This window comes from Macaca nemestrina, chromosome 4, assembly GCF_043159975.1.
Source record: "Macaca nemestrina isolate mMacNem1 chromosome 4, mMacNem.hap1, whole genome shotgun sequence".
Taxonomy (NCBI): Eukaryota; Metazoa; Chordata; class Mammalia; order Primates; family Cercopithecidae; genus Macaca; species Macaca nemestrina.
In genome coordinates, this window is record NC_092128.1 from 67,514,130 (window position 1) to 67,531,989 (window position 17,860).

At 38.2% G+C, this 17,860-nt stretch overlaps 1 protein-coding gene across 25 annotated transcripts in view; it reads left to right on the forward strand.

The window, feature by feature from the left end:
- Nucleotides 1–17,860, forward strand: part of LOC105475451 (ADAM metallopeptidase domain 22) — a 247,901-nt gene that overhangs the window by 34,097 nt on the left and 195,944 nt on the right. For all 25 annotated transcript variants that reach the window (XM_024790838.2, XM_011730693.2, XM_071094780.1 and 22 more), the window contains one exon: nucleotides 1,979–2,055. In XM_024790838.2, the coding sequence (XP_024646606.1) occupies nucleotides 1,979–2,055 (77 nt within the window). The remainder of the gene's footprint in view (nucleotides 1–1,978; nucleotides 2,056–17,860) is intronic.

Here is a 17,860-nt window from a genome sequence, read left to right on the forward strand (position 1 = left end):
AGAAGAGAGAGAGACACCAGGCATGTGCACTTACAAAGAAAAGGCTATGTGAGGACACAGAGAGAAAACGGCCATCTGCAGGCCAAGGAGACAGGCCTCAGGAGAAACCAAATCTACCAACACCTCAACCTTGGACTTGTAGCTTCCAGAACTGCGAGAAAATAAATTTCTGTTTAAGCCACCCAGTCTGTGGTATTTTGTTTTGGCAGTCCTAGACGACTACAGGTGGAACTTGATCTAAATCTTGAAGGATGAGTAGGGCTGTTTCTGGGAAACAGCTTTGGTGAAGGGTCTAGTTCAGAAAAGGGCTCAGCAAAATTAATGAATGAAAAAGCCACAGAAAATGTTGGAGTGAACATAGCTTTTGAACTAAAGAGCAGAAGAGAGAACTGAGTGTAGGTGGGCTATGGGTAGGTGCTTATATACCATTATGCCTGGAGTGGGGAAGGTGATTATGGAAGATCCTGAAATCCAGGGAGAAGGGTTTTTTTTTTTTTTTTTTTTTTTGATACAGTAGAAAATCTAGGGCTTACATTTGGGATTTTGATAAGGAGTCAACTTTAGAAAAATTAGGGGATATGATATATGGCAGAGGTGGAAATGAAGAGTAAGGTGTGGCTCCAAGAACTACCATAAAAAAAGAAAACGAAGATTAGTTGGGGCTGGGTATTAGTTGAGAAGAGTTAGGAGTGATAGTTGAATGGCTAATGAGGCTCAGAGGTACCCAGGTGATTCTTAAGTTTTGAGGTTTTATGAGGATTAGAATGTGTTAGCAACAGAATTACAAGATTCTCCCATACCTACTTCTTTAAAATAGGAGGATAGACTTTAAAACAGAAGAATTATCCTTTCTTTCCAAAAAGCCTTGTTGTTAACCAGACTCTCTCCTTTCACCTAATCTCATAGTTTACTGCGTATGAAATACCAGGGATGGTTGAGGTCCCCTGTGGCCCCAGAGACTCCTAAGATGTCCCTTCTGGGATGCGCTTGATCTCAGGGAGCAGCATTTCTGTTGGTCTCACATACTATGTGCATTTGCTCATGTGGCTTTTAATCTCTAAAATAATGTTTGTCACATGTTTCTCGTTTTAGTGATTATACATATTTATTTTAGAGGTTTGGATACTGTGGAAACATAAACACAAAAAAATCCAATAATTTGGAGTCCTACTATTTGGATATAGCTACTGTTCATATTTGGTGAGTCGAATGGAACTCACAGTTTTGCGTCCTCCTTTCTTTTCAGTTAATTCACATGATTATTCAGTATGCAAATATTAATGCTATGGGAAGCAGTATATTTTTTAGTTTAGAGTCCCTTGTGGTTTTCTCTGGGAGTTCCTAGGATAGCATAGGAAATAGTGATTTTTTTTTTTTTTTTTTTTTTTTTTTACACAAGAACATTTGGATGGGTGATATTGGCAGTAGATGTGCAGAGGTTCAATTTTGCTTTTAGGAAGATGTGGAAACCTTGATGAAATTATGTCTGGTAAATTAAAACTGAAATACTATTTTTAAAGTATGTTTTTGTGATAAGCGAAAAAGGTATTTTGTAGAGGTTTAGATATCTTCTTTCTAAATATATCATGTTCACCGTATTATTTTATTCTCAAATTGAGCATATTTTACTTATTTTCTTTCCAAATGTACAAAACTTTATTTTAAAGAAGCTAGTCACTTAAAATCAGATAAGATGAATGAAGTGCAGTCATCTTGGAAATGAAATGCTTAACCGCTTGAGGTAAACTAAAAAAGTAGGGCACTTGTCCTCTTTGATTGGGTGGTAATTTACTTCAGATTGGTGAATGCTTGGCTTCTAAGAAGATGTAAATTTTACTTTAATATGTTTTCACTTATTCTGCATTTTGAATTATTTTCTTATGATATTGTAAGTGTTTTGAAATAATCATAAGAAAGACTAATTGCCTAATTAGTATGGCTGAGTAATGAATAACCTTTTTTCTTTTTGATATTGTAGTTGACTCATGTTGACCAAGCAAGCTTCCAGGTTGATGCCTTTGGAACGTCGTTCATTCTTGATGTCGTGCTAAATCAGTAAGTGTTGAGTTGCGCTTGCTTTTGTCAGATACACATTAAATCCACTTTCTTTTCCACTTGTAAAGTTTTTTTCTTGCTATATTTTACTTCATCTTCATATACCAGTTAAATATTACATTTGAAACTATACTTGTTGACTGTAGGTTATAAAGTCTGGCAGATAGCAAGAAATGTATATTCATTTGAAATTGAGCACCTATATTAGATTTAATAATGTAAAATGAAAGGCAAGAGTTACCCCAATATTTTTTGTAAGAATATCTATAGCTTAAGTTTCCTGTGAATGACAGTAAATTATGAAAATAATACTTTGGGTATTGAAGTATCTTCCTTGAGAACAGCAGGAAAGAGAAGGTTGCACTTTTTGATTAATGATTCAGAGGACTGGCTGCATGATAGGTGATGCTAAATAATACCTGGAGTTCATTAGATGCTTTGATATAGTGGTGGATTTCTGTGAGGTTTCTGGTCCTGGGATTATCCTGTGAATACAATATAATTTTAGAAATAGTTGTCTACCTAGAATTTTAGGTTTGGAAGGTGCTTTTGATTTGTTGCTGGATTTAATCTCTTTTATTTGGTCTAAATGTAGTGTTTAATAAATCTGGTTGGTTACTGTTCACTTTTTTAAAAAAGGGTTTCTATCCTACTTCTGATCATGGGCAAGTAGGCAGATACCAGGGTTCTACCAGGCCTATGCTTCTGAGCTGGGCAGCATTGGGCCATAGTTTTCTGGAAGCATTTCTACAACCATTCAGGAAGAAAGTCTGAGGCCAGAAATTCAGGCAAATCGACCAAGAGTGAGAATTAGAGCCTAAGTTGTCTGCAATGGGGAATCAGCTAGATGGAAGACTGTCAGTTAATTTTAAAAAGCATGTAAGAGGCAAGACTTAGGGCCATGTTATCTGGATAGGTAGCCATTAGCCACTTGTGGCTGTTTAAATTTAAATTAATTCATTCAAATAAAACTAAAAATTCTGTTCTTCAGTTGCATTAGCCATATTTTAAATGCTCAATAACCCTCTCTGCCTTCACTCCCTCATCTACTTTACTACCTAGTCTCCTTCTCTGCTTCATTTTAAAAATAATACTTACCACCATTTAATATACAGAGGAACTCTTATGACATTGTCATTTTTATAGGTCAAAGAAGTTTGACTACCATTATTGATGCATGGCCATCTAATATTTGATATTTTGATTATTTATTTGGTCTATAGTCTTTTTCCTACTCCTAGAATGTAAGCTGCTTGAGGGCAGAGATTTTCTTTGCTTCACTGATATATCCTTAACACAGTGTAGGGGCTAAACTCCAGGCTGAGAGTCATATTGACTCAGAAACCAGAGGATAGGATTAGCCAGGAGACAGAGGTGAAATGACCAGGAGAGGAAGATTGAAACAGCAAAAAAGAAGATAAATGTTTGAGACTAGCTACTGAAAGCCACATGTAGATACTAGGTGTGATTTGGAAAGTCAAGTTCTTAGGTCTCTATTTTAATAACTCCCTTCCATCCCTCTTTGAAATCATTGTTCCTGTTGGTAATCTGTGTTTTCTGCTTCCTGACGTTTGTAATTCCTTGACTTTTAATACTCAAACAAAGAACGGATATTTATTCATGTCCATTCTGGCCAAACTGCCTCACTTACTTTGGAGACATCCGAGTCCAAAGACTTTCTGTTCCTGAAGGAGACACACATATGGTCATACTTATCAAAGCATGAAGTTTGGAATACCGGGGTTGAAGCAAAATTTCTTTTGAGATACTGGCAGAAACCTCTATTGGGCATTTTTCTTTCTATTTCAATGCAAATTTGCAATTACAAGACATGTAAACAATTAAATAAGAGCATAAATGGAGGTAGCCTGGGCTGAGAAACATGCAGTGTGCTCATTTTTTTTTTTTTGCCTGGGATCAATATTAAACATAGGTGGCAAGTAGCTGTTATCTTTATACTATAAAAATCATGATGTGATACAAAAATGTTCATCTTATTTTTATGTAGAATGTTTTTGTTTCATGGTTTTAGTTTGTGTATTGTCTTAAGTTGGTTAAGGAGCAGGAACGTGAAAAACAATATGTTCTTTAAACTTTTTTTTTTCTTATGAAGCAATTCTGGGGCTGTGGAACATACAGAAATTTTTTTTTAACTGGAGGAAAATTAAATAAGTCTATGTGTAGCTAGCTTCTGGTTGCAGAATGGATCCAATAATACATATTTTTTGATTGCAATGGCTGGAAAAGTATCATTACATAATGTTTCTTCTTAATGTTCAGTGAATAAAATTATCTATAAGTAGATTATACAAGAGTTTAACCTTTGAGTAGTAACTTCCACAAGAGGCTGATAAAAATATGGAAAGGTTAAAAATGAAAAGCACAGCCAGTTTCTGTTTCATTAAAATTATCAAGAAAAGGGTGGGGAGTAGTTTTTCTTCATGGGGTCATAGTTGTCAAATTTCACTCTTTAGGACAGATGTATTAACAAAATCAAACATATGGCCTGGTCTGGCCACACTAGTCCTGAGGCTGCATTGGACCTTTCCAGAGGTCAGCAGTAAGTCTTATACTTTATTGCAAAACATTCCTCAGAAAGAAGAAAGCTCAATAAGGACATGTAACTATTATCTGAGCGATTCAGTCCAGGTTTTTTTTTCTTGTACATCTCCTGTTCTTGAAGAAGTGGATAATTAAACTGCTCCAAACAATGCAAGGATGTTAAAAAACATTTCCTTTCAGGATAACTATTTGATCCTTTGCAACAGGGGACCTGACAAAAACCATGCGTAGCCCCCCAACAAAGAAGCAAGCACTGTCTTTGGACTGTGGTTGGTTGTTTATGATGTGAAATATGTAACAATTAGAAAAAGAATCTTTTATAGCCTGCTTTTTTTGGAAGGGATTCTGTTGTACAGCTCTCAGATCTTGGATGGTCCAGTGCCTAAATTTTGAGTGTATTTTACAGATTCTCAGCTTCTTGCCTTATTTCAATAACAACGAAATGGTTTTTCTCACTGTATGATCCTTATAGCAGTCTTCTTTTCCCCCAGTTTTACAGTAAGTGGTGGGAGGACAACTAGGAACTGAAGCATGACAGATGTCAGCAGATGGGGTTGCCCCTGAAGAATGGGAGGTGGCATGGAGGTAGGGAATAGGGAGAGAGAGAAGCAGAAGCAGGGTTAGACAAGGAGCTCCCAGATTCTGTTCAAAAGAGCACATTTAGTCTTGCTTTCTCTCATTTAGAGAAAGCATTTCCAATAGTTACCTCTTGCTTGCTTTACACTGTGGCCCTTGAATTTGTAGGGAAAGTAAGAATCACCATGGGTAAAAGACAGGATCTGAATTCAGTGGGAATTGAAAGTTAGATCTGGAAGAGTCTCATCATGCTATATTTACAGTGTGGCTGCTGATGATGATAAAAATAAGTGATGAGGATAAGATTGTAATTAAATGATGATGTTATGTGATGATAATGAATAACAATAGATAACTCACTGTTATTAATAAATCTGTAACTGAATGCTTTGCTGTTCCACTGAATTCATTATGGTGAATATTTGTTTCCATGTACATTTAATACAAAGTTACTGTGTATAAGACAGATCTGTGTTTGGAGTAGTTTGGAATCCTTATGTTCATTTCATATATATATATACACACACACACGCACACCCTATATATAGGAATATACATATACATATAAACATATATACATACAGATATATGTATACACACACACACACGTTTTCTAAGCTTCTAGTAATGCTAAAAGCTTCTCTAGACCCTGAAGACTTAGACTTGAGAAGAAAGGAAACAAAGACTTTACTCTTAGGGAATTTGCATCTAGCCAGAGAAACAAACAATGAACATTTTAAATAAGGTAATTTCAGAGAGTGACAGTGCCATTTATAGAGAGTGCCTGGTGTGAGGATGAAAATAGCGCCTTCGAGAATTTGTTGTCAGGGACAGGCCATCTCTAAGGAGGTGGCATTTGAAAGTAAGGGGCCCCCATGCAGGGGGAACAGCAAGGGTCAGGGCCCTGTGGCAGGAACAAGCTTAGCATGCTTGAGAGACAGAAATGTGGCTAAGGAGGTTGGAACAGGGATAGCCAAGTTATTAAATGCGGTTGGAAAAGTAGAAGGAACTAAAATATCTAGGGCCTTGTGGGCAACAGAAAGACTTTGGGTGAAAGTCTAAACAGAGGTTATTGATTTTACCCACACCATTTGTTGCATTATTCACTCCTTCCCCTACTGGCTTATAACGTTTATTCATCAGATTCAGTTATTACATACATTTATTATTATTATTATTTTGAGACGGAGTTTTGCTGTCTTTGTCCAGGCTAGAGTGCAATGGTGCGATCTCGGCTCACTGCAATCTCTGCCTCCCAGGTTCCAGTGATTCTTCTGCCTGAGCCTCCCGAGTAGCTAGAATTACAGTGCACCACCATGCCCAGCTAATTTTGTATTTTTAGTAGAGACAGGGTTTCTCCATGTTGGTCAGGCTGGTCTCGAACTGCTGACCTCAGGTGATCCACCTCCCTCGGCCTCCCAAAGTGCTGGGATTACAGGCGTGAGCCACCACGCCTGGCCCAGTTATTACATATTTTAATGTTTTTTCAAAGCAATGTCTTCTGAAGATCTATTCATTGATTTTTAGGGCTTAGTACCATCATACTATTTATTGTAGCTTTATAATGTGTTTTAATAGCTAGTATGGAAATACGTTCCATTATTAGTTTTCTTTTGCAAAATTTTCTTAGATTTTTTGCCTCTTTTAAAACAGAAGTTCAGAATAATTTTGTCATTCTTCCTTTACTGGACTGTCACTTTATTGAATTTATTGGACTGTCACTAAACTTATATTTTAATTTGGAAAAAATAGACATTTTTACAGTGCTGAATCTTCCCATCCAACATCACAGTGTATTTTTTTAAATGTTAAGCATTCTCTTATATGTCAGTAAAATTCAGTATTTTTGTTTTTATAGGCCCTGAACATATTTTGTAGAATATTTTCCTAGGAATTGTATTTGTTTTTGTTGCTACCATGGATGTAATATTTTTCCATCATATTTCATAATTATTTATTGGTGTTATAAAGGAAAGCCATTGATTTGTGTTGCACCTTATTGAACTTTCTTATTTTTGCTAATGGCTTTTTGTTTCTCTTAGGTTTGAATGTAACATTCTAGTTTGACAATAACATGAATGGCAAATCATTGGAGTTTTTCTTTTCAAAATGTTGCTTACTACTATTTCCTACCTTAACTCTTTTTCTAAAAGTTTCTGAACTGTATAATTTGGTAATAATAGCATTTTTATATTGTGTTTTTTTGGTAATAATAATAACTCTTGTTCATTGTTAAGTAAGTAGAGTGTTGATTATTGATTTGTGAGAGCTAGTCTTTATTTGTTAGAGCAGTATCTTTTATATTTTAAGGAATAGATATTAGATTTTATTGAATGTTTGTCTAGTCAGTTAAAGCTTCCTGGGCTAGTCGGCTTTCCCATCGGTGACACTAACCCTCCACAACAAGGCCTTTAGGTAGGTTTGGATTTTATCAGTGGACCTGTTATTATAATTTATTATATTAATGTTTCCTATTATTAAAAATTATTCTCAATGCCGATAATAAACTTGACTTTGTCATGTTGGATAATTCATTGTTTTGTCCCATATGTTGCTGGCTTCTCTGGTTGTAACTATGAAGTAGAATTACCATTCCTATTTTTTATCTTAGTTATTATGGCACAAGCCCCTGCTGACATTCTTGGTGTAAATTAATTATATTCCCTAAGTGTTTCCTTTAACTATTTCTGAGATTGGTCTCTAGCTTTTAATTTTATAATCACATTCCTGCCACTCATAGATCCCCCTGCAGAGACCTGCAGACAGCTGGTCTGCTGGGCAGTTTCCCTTCACTAGTGATGCCTGCTAACATCTGCCAGAGTGGTTTCTTGAAGAACCCACAAGCCCAAACCTATCTACAGGCCTTGTTGTGGAGGGTTGGTGTCACCAATGGGAAAGCTGACTAGTCCTGGAAGGTTTTTAAGACAGAAATCTTTGATAAATAATTTTTTTATGTCTATTGATATATTCACGTTTTTCTACTTGTTTTTGAGCCCAACTTTGAGAAATTATAGTTTTGCAAGGAATTGTCCACACCATGGCGTGTTTTACCTTTATCCATATTTATCTGTGTGTGCTTCTCGGAAAATAATTTCTAAAATTTCCCCTGTTCCTGTTCTTATATCCTCTTTCTGAATCCTATTTTTATTTGTGGTTATCTTACCAAATATATAAACTTTTAGGACCTTTTTTTTTTTTGAGACAGGATCTCGCTCTGTCACCCAGTCTGGGAGTGCAATGGCCTGATCTCGGCTTACTGTAGCCTCAACCCCCTGGGCTCAAGCAATCCTCCCATCTCACCCTCCTGAGTAGCTGGGACTACAGGTCTGCACCAACATGCCTGGCTAATTTTTGTATTTTTAGTGGGAAACAGGGTTTTACCATGTTGCATAGGCTAGTCTCGAACTCAAATGATTGCCTGCCTCAGTCTCCCAAAATGTTGAGATTACAGACATGAGTCACCACACCTAGCTTAGGAACATATTTATTGTGTACAATGAAATAGTTTTTATTTTTTTAAATAATTTTATTGGCTGGGCGCAGTGGCTCACGCCTGTAATCCCAGCACTTTGGGAGGCCAAGGCGGGTGGACCATGAGGTCAGGAGACTGAGACCATCCTGGCTAACATGGTGAAACCCCATCTCTACTAAAAATACAAAAAAATTAGCCAGGCATGGTGGCGGGTGCCTGTAGTCCCAGCTACTCGGAGGGCTGAGGCAAGAGAATGACGTGAACCCCAGAGGCAGAGCTTGCAGTGAGCTGAGATTGCGCCACTGCACTCCAGCCTGGGCGACAGAGTGAGACTCCATCTCAAAAAAAAAAAAAAAATTTTTTTTATATTTCATAAAAGTCACCCATTTCAAGTATACAATTCAGTGATTTTCAGTACCTTTACTGAGTGGTGCAGCAATTACCAAAATTCAATTTTTAAATAATTTTCATTTCTCAACAAGATTGTTTATTGCCATTTACATGTAAACCTCATTCCTGGTCCCAGCCCAACGCAATCACTAATCTACTTTCTGTCTTTATAAATTTGTCTTTTCTGGACATTTCTTATAAAGGGAATTATACACTATGTATTCTTGTATCTGGCTTCTTTTACTTGGCATGTTTTTGAAGTTCATCTGTGCTGTATGTATCAGTTCATTCCTTTTATTACTAAATATTATTTCATTGTATTGATATATCACATTGTGACTACCCATTCACCTGATGGTGGACATTTGGGTTTTTTCTAGCGTTTGGCTAGTATGAATAATGTTGCTATGAACAATCTGTCTGTGAAGTCTTTGTGTTCCTAGATGTTTTCATTTCTCTTGGATAGATACCTAGAAGTAGAATGGTTGGATCATATGGTAGTTTTTTTTTTTTTTTTTTTTTTGAGACGGAGTCTCGCTCTGTCGCCCAGGCTGGAGTGCAGTGGCGCGATCTCGGCTCACTGCAAGCTCCGCCTCCCGGGTTCACGCCATTCTCTTGCCTCAGCCTCCCGAGTAGCTGGGACTACAGGCGCCCACAACCGCGCCCGGCTAATTTTTTGTATTTTTAGTAGAGACGAGGTTTCACCGTGGTCTCGATCTCCTGACCTTGTGATCCGCCCGCCTCGGCCTCCCAAAGTGCTGGGATTACAGGCGTGAGCCACCGCGCCCGGCCCATATGGTAGTTTTATGCTTTGAGAAATGCTAAGCTATTTTCCAAAGTGGACTTTTGATTTTTTAAAATGGTGCTATAATAGCTGTTTTTCTATAAATTCTATTTTGCAGGAGGGATGATGTCAAGTATAAATAGTTACTAAGGCTTCAGGTTTTCAGTTTCATGTCTCCTGCAAGTCTGGAAAGAGTACCATACTTCTCATGGCTATGATCTTATGTTTTTGATTTATAATAAAACTCTACTTTGAAATCTATGTTGAACTTTTGAAACTTTTTAAGGGGTGGGATTCTACTATTGGTGGAATACCTTAAGGAGCATGACAGAGGTATGGCCAATGGCACTGAGAGTGCAATGGAGCTTTATTGAACAGAAGTATACTATCTGCTGGAGATTGTTATAGATCATTTTTCTACAGACACTAACCTTTGCTCGTATATTTTTACATTGTAACTGATGAAAAGTCATTTACTTTAAATACTTTTAAAATATTGAAGCCTAACATATATACCAAATAAGTAACATACATGAATAATTTTTTTTTTTTTTTTTTTTGAGACGGAGTCTCACTGTGTCTCCCAGGCTGGAGTGCAGTGGCGTGATCTCAGCTCACTGCAAGCTCCGCCTCCCGGGTTCACGCCATTCTCCCGCCTCAGCCTCCCAAGTAGCTGAGACTACAGGCGCCCGCCACCACGCCCGGCTAGTTTTTTGTATTTTTAGTAGAGACGGGGTTTCACCATGTTAGCCAGGATAGTCTCGGTCTCCTGACCTCGTGATCCACCCGCCTCGGCCTCCCAAAGTGCTGGGATTACAGGCTTGAGCCACCGCGCCTGGCCGAATAATTTTTAAATAATTATTGAGAACCAGAATAATTATCAAGATAACTCTACCCAGATATGAAACATTACCAGTGTTCCACAATCCTCCAGTGTACACTCTCCCTCCCCACTATTGGAAATAATCACCCTGACTTCTGTGATAATCAGTTCAGTGATTTTTCTTTATAGTTTTTTCACTTATATATCCATCCCTAAACAAAAGGTACATTTATTTTTCCCTTTTTTTTTGAGACAGAGTCTCTCTCTGTAACCCAGGCTGGAGGGCAGTGGTGCCATCTCAGCTTACTGCAACCTCTGCCTCCCAGGTTCAATTGATTCTCATGCCTCAGTCTCCCGAGTAGCTGGGATTACAGGCGCTTGCCATCACACCCAACTAATTTTTTTGTATTTTTAGTAGAGACAGAGTTTTGCCATGTTGGCCAGGCTGGTCTCAAACTCCTCACCTCAAGTGATCCACTTGCCTTGGCCTCCCAAAGTTCTGGGATTACAGACGTGAGCCACTGCGCCCAGCCTTTCTCCTTCTTTTAAAATAATTGAATGCAGAATGGACTTGTGGATTTTTATTTATGTGATATTTACACTCAATTTCAATCATGTTTCTTTGTGATATTCAAATTTTTCTAAAGTTGGCTTATAGAAGCCCTTTTGATTTCTGTGTTTTTTTGACATAACCCTATTAATCTTTAAGTGCTTCTTTGTATTCTGGGACAGGAAGAGAGCCTTCTTGCTTTCTGGGACAATCAGATTGACTTTTTATTATATCTTAGAATTGATTTCTAGTTTTTTATGATGACTAGTTTATAGACTAATCTTTGTCTTCGTTTCCCTGTTTCAGTTGTTTATTATCAACTTAACTTATTATATTAAAAAATGCCAAAGACTGACAGCTATCACTATTCTTATTTTTAATCAAGTATTGAACCAACACACAAATCAGTGACAAGCATTTCAATTCTTTGACTTTTGGGTGGATTGCTTTGCACATATTAATTAAATTGAATGAAATATAAGATCTCAGAAATAGCTGTTTTTAGAATGCCGTGGTAGTTAACTATAGTGAGTTTGAGGTGGTAATCAGGATTTTAAAGAAACATTAGAATTTTAAAGGGGTAAGTTCTTACTCTTCCCAAGATTGAAACACTCTTAAAACTCACTAGTGAAATCCTTAATCTGTTTTTCTCTCACAACTGAAAGACATTTGATCAGAGATAAGTGAACCTTAATCAGATTCAGCTCAGATCAGAGAAATTATCTCTGTGTTCAAGCCACTCTTGACCATTTAGAGGAAACAGATATTTATCTGGTGATCTATAATGCGAGATGGTATCAACCCAGGGAAAGAATGAGCAATCTTGCCTGATTAAAGGGCTTCTGATAAAGTTTCATAGAAAAATTGGTGTTCTTTGTGGCTTTCAAAACTGTGTAAGATTTTGCTACAGCAGGGTTATCTAAAGCAGAGGAAAGAGATGGAACATGGATATAGTGATATGAAAGTGCCCCCGGAGAGTTATATGAAGTTCAGGGGCCTGGGGAGGGCTGGGAGACTAAGAATACCTTGTTTGGTTGGGGCCTAGGGAAGGTGTTGATGACTCCACTAACAAAGGTGTTGATGGCTCCACTAACAAAGGGGAACTTCATTTCATTGGTAATGGAGGACTGTCAAGGTTTTTAAGTGAATGTTAAGGTTAGTACATTTTTCAGGAAGATAACTTTGATAGTGGTATGGAAGTTTGATTAGTCATGAATATAGACACTTGATATGTTTTGAAATATTGAATAAGAAGCTTACTTTGATTTGTGGTTTTGATTATCAAAATAATTCCTGATTTCCATAGGTGGTATTCATTTTTAGTTCTACTATAAGTGGAGATTTTGCTTATCCTATTATTGCTTACTTATTCATAAATTGTTTTTCTATAGCACATTTTCATAATGCTTTGGACTGAAAGTAACAAAAAAAGTCTGACTCAAGGATCTTGAAAGGAGATTCATGATCTCCTATAACTATAAATCCAGAGGTTGTGCAGCCCCAAGTGTGACTCCAGCCATGCTACTTTGTCATTCTTGGGTCCAGAGAAGACAAAAAGACCACGTCTTCCTCTGACTCATTGTAGGGAACCAGGGAACCTTTTCACCAAAACTTCAGAGGTCTCACTGGCCAGAACTGGGTCAAAACTCCTCTTAAACTTTGGTAAAGAAAAAGGTACCGCTGTGATTAGTTGATACTAGTCAGGATTACCCCAGAAATGGGGTGAGTTCACCTTTCCCCGAGTCATATAGGAGAAGAGAGGATCACTGACCAAACAAGGGATCTATTGACTAGTGGCATATGGGGTGGATATTGGAGAGATATCCAGAGGGTCTGCCAAAGAGAATTTTGGTAAAGGTAACCTTGAGGAATAAATAGACTTGAGTGCTATTGTGGTACTGCTGCTGAGTTCATTCCACAGCCTTGCTGAAATGAGAACCCTCTGTCTAATAAATGTATACCCCTTTACACTTGATCCAACAGGTGCTCCTTTTATCAAAAATAATGAGGCATGCAACAGTAAAACCTGGGAATTCGTATTGAATTTTATTTATTGGTTATCTTTATATATCTTATTATTCATCCCCACTGAGATCCTGTAATAAATTGCTTTAATTTTTTTTTCATTTTAGTAACTTCTACTGTAAATAGAAGAATAATTAAATTAGAAGTATTGAATGTCAGACTGTGCAAGAATAGCCCTGGGCACACTGTGAAATTCAGTTCTTCAGCTGACTTACTCTGGACACCACCTGAACCTATAGCTTCCCTCTGTCAGAAAGTCAGTATGCCTCAGGCCATTCTAAAGGTCCTTCCATCACCTTACCTGTCACGTGCATTCTCTTCTTCCTTCTGCTGTGCAGTGTGGTCACCCTGATATCTTGGTTCTGTTGATTACCTCTTCTCTGATAAATCAATTCATGAAGATAAATTGGTTGGTTCTAGCCCCCTTCTCAGTCCATGTATGTGACTTCTTGGAGATATTCTTGCCTCTTTGGGGTAACTCAAAGGATTGACTCCAATAGGTGATATTTTAGGATAGGGGAAGATTTTGAGTACTATGATGTCTCTTAAACTTCACTGTTCAAAAAGCGATATATACACAGAACTAGCCCTACTAAAAGGGTTATTTGAGCCCATGAAGCCATATTTACACTAGACTACTCAGAGAAATTCCATACATTAAAGCAATAATCATTCAGAGAAAAAACAAAATCAGCTTATTAATAAATAATAAAATTGTTTATAATCAGTAATAATCATGAAAGTGTCTGAATTTTCTGATATAAAGAATATACTAAAAATTCCTCTTTTTACAAAAATTATGTTGTGGCTTTGTTTCACGTTGTGAAAATGGTTACTGTCATTCTTTAGCCAAACTTTGACTGTGGAGATCTGATAGCCTTGTTGTCACTTGAGTAACCTTTTTCCCCATTACTTTCTCCCTTTCTGGATCTAATTTTGATGTGGGTCTAATTCATATCTCTTCTTTTTAAAGTGTTCTTTTTTTTTCTGATCCCACCCTGATTCCTTCTGTAGGCTATAGCTCAGATTATAACAGACAACAAAGCTTAATAGAGGTTACAGAAACTTCCAGTTCTCACTTTGCTGTGTACCTTGCATTTAAAGTGTGTAATCACAGAAACTGCCAAGTTTATCACACAAGTGGGTCTTCTTCAATGCCCATGTGGTGAAATGGCTTTGAAACAGCTTTCTAGCATGTATTTTTTAAGGGCTTTTAGTTAACTGGTAACACATAGCTATGGATGTGAATACCAAAGGATTTAGAGAAATAACAGATATTAGTCTATCCTTCCCTCTGCAAAAATGATCTTGGGAATCTAAGTGCCTGGATGGAGTGGCATAGGATTTTCTCTCATGAACACCGTTGATTGCTATTAGGCAGTGTCTAGAAGGGCTTTCCTTTTGATACCCTTTTCCAAAGCTAACACAGGCCATAAATTAGCGTGCAAACCCAAGGACATCTTACCTTTTGTGACGGGTTATCCCAGTCATGCAAACCACTGGGCTAGGAAAACAGTTAAATGAGGAAGACATAGTTTCCACCATGTCTTCCTCATTTAACTGTTTTCCTAGCCCAGTGGTTTCAACCCTGGCTACACATCATAATAACCTGGGGAATTTAAAAAACTCCCAATACCTGGGTCCCTTCCTACTCCGATAGACCAGATAGTACAGTGGTTTTCCAGAGTGGTCCCTGGGACCAGCAGCATCATCGTGGGAAACTTCTTAGAAATGCACATTCCAGGTTCTCACCCAGACCTACTGAATCAGAATTGCTGATGGATGGGACCTAAAAAACTGTGCTTTTAGAAGCTCTCTGGGTTATTTGGTTCAAGTTTGAGAGCCACTGATCTAGTGTTTTTCTGCATGACATTCACCTGCTATAGTTTTTTCTCACTATCTTGATGTAGTCCAAACCTCAACCCTACACCGATATGCCACTCATTCCCTTACAGATATTTGAATAGGAATGTTTTTAAAATTCAATAATTAAAACTGTTCTTACTTATATTCTAATAAACATAGTGTCTTCTGGATAAATACTGTTGAAAACCATGACCAGATGTTTGTTTGTTCTAAACATGTTTGGCCATTATGAATAACATCAAAGAAGATTCCTACTGGGCCCTCTGTAACTTTCTGTGACCTGAGATATTGCATTCTTAATCTGGAAATGTGTTAATTAGCTACTCAGTCAGTCACTACAGGTTTATTTTGCAATAATATGGACATGGCCGTGGCACCAGGTTATTGGGATTTTAGATCCAATAGGAGGCACAACTTTCTAGAAGTTTGTAATCATGGGGGCAGGAAAGGCAGCACAACAGGAAACCTCTGGCAATAGATGTGCTGGTTGGCTGGTTAATGTACTGTGTACTTTGTGATGTCTTAGCTTTGGCTTCCATAACAAAAATACCATAAGGACTGGGTGGCTTAAAAACAGAAATGTATTCCTTACAGATCCAAAGGCTGAGGAGTCCAAAATCAAGGTATAGGCTGATTCTGTCTTGTTGAGGGCCTTCTTCCTAGTTTGCACATAGCTACCTTCTTGCTGTATCCTTGAATGACAGAGAGAAAAATAGTTTTTCATGTCTCTTCTTCTAAGAGCATGAATTCCAATCTACTGTCATGACCTAATCACTTCTCAAAGGTCCCAGCTCCTGATATTATCACATTGGAGGTTAGGATTTCCACATCTGAATTTGAGGGGGAAGCAAGCATTCAGTTCATAACACTGAAGGGAATGTTATTGGGACATGCAGCCTCCCAAAGTGATCAATGTGAGGTTCATATAGTAAAAGGTTTACCCCATAAATTCTGGGGTCACGATACCTTGTATTTGTTGTGCCAATTGTGGATATTTGATTAGATGGTATCTGTATCAACATGAGAGGCAGTGTTACCAAATCGGTTCACAGCATAGACTTTGTAGCCAGGCTGCCTGGCTTTATCCCACTTACTGTGTGATCTTGGGTAAGTCGGTTAACTGCTCATTGCCTAGATTTATCCACTTGTGAAATAAGAGTGGCAGTAGTGCCTATTTTATTGGGTAGCTGACAGGTTTAATGAGTTAATGCATATGAAACACCAAAAACAGTGCTTGGCATGTGGAGGTGCTCAGTAAGTGTTTAGTTATTATTAGCTAACAGAGGCCCTTTCCTTTAAAGGGTTGCCATGAGTTCAGCTGTCTTGAAGGAACTGTTTAACTCTGAAAACGTTAGGACTGAAAGGGAGTTAGGCAGTGAGATTACTATTGGGGTTTGTTTGTTTGTTAAAAGCATATCTAATAAGGTTTTACTAAAAGTTTCAAAGCCGTATTCATGTTTATTAACTTGGTAAACCTACTGACTATATTTAAAGAACAGAAATAAATAGTTCTGAATCTCTTCAGTGCAATTTTAAAACCCCCGAAGTTCGGAAAGCAGTAGTAACATTTTGTAAACTTGGAGCACCTCATTTGGCAATAAAAGCCTCACGTAATATGCATGAATTAGTTTTGTATTGCTGCTGTTAACTTTAGCTGCTTAAACCAATACACATTTATTATCTCATAGTTTCCATGGGTCAGAAGTCTGGGTACAGTGAAGCTCAGATGGATTCTCTGCCTAGAGTCTCACAAGCCTGAGTCATCTGGTCTATGCTTCTGTGTAGAGGCTCTGGAGAAGAATCTACTTCCAAGCCTTTTTAGGTTGTTGGCACAATTCAGTTCCTTGAGATTATAGCTGAGGCTCCCACTCCTTTGCTGGCTGTTGGCCCTGGATTATTGCAGGGGCTGCCTGCATTCCCTGTGTGGTGGTCCCCTTCCTCCACTTTCAAAGGCAACAGGGGTCAATCAAGTCCTTCACAGGCTTTGAATCTCTCAAACCTCCCCTTTTGCCTCATCTCTCTTCTGCTATCTTCCTCCACCATATCTTTCCCACCAACCCTTCTGCCTTCCTCTTCTGCTTCTAAGGGCTTGTATCAGTCAGGGACAGGACTAATAGGATAGATGTATGTATGAAAGAGAGTTTATTAAGGAGTATTGACTCACGGGATCATAAGGTGAAGTCCCATAGTAGGCCATCTGCAAGCTGAGGAGCAAGGAAGCCAGTCCTAGTCCCAAAACCTCAAAAGTAGGGAAGCTGACAGTGCAGCCTTCAGTCTATGGCCGAAGGCCTGAGAGCCCCTGGCAAACCACTGGTGTATGTCCGAGAGTCCCAAAGCTGAAGAACTTGGAGTTTGATGTTCGAAGGCAGGAAGCAACCAGCACAGGAGGAAGATGGAGGCTGGAAGACTTAGCCAGTCTAGACCTTTCAGGTTCCACTACCTGCTTTTATCCTAAGCACACTTGCAGCTGATTAGATGGTGCCCACCCAGATTGAGGGTGGGTCTGCCTCTCCCAGTCCACTGACTCAAATGTTAATATCCTTTGGCAACACCCTTACAGACACGCCCAGGAATAATACTTTGCATCCTTCAATCCAGTCAAGTTGACACTCAATATTAACCATCACAGGGCTCATGGGATTACATAAGACCCCTTCAGACAATGCAGGGGAATATCCCTTTTTTTTTTTTTTTTTTTTGAGACAATCTTGCTCTGTTGCTCAAGGTGGAGTGTAGTGGCACAATCTCAGCTCACTG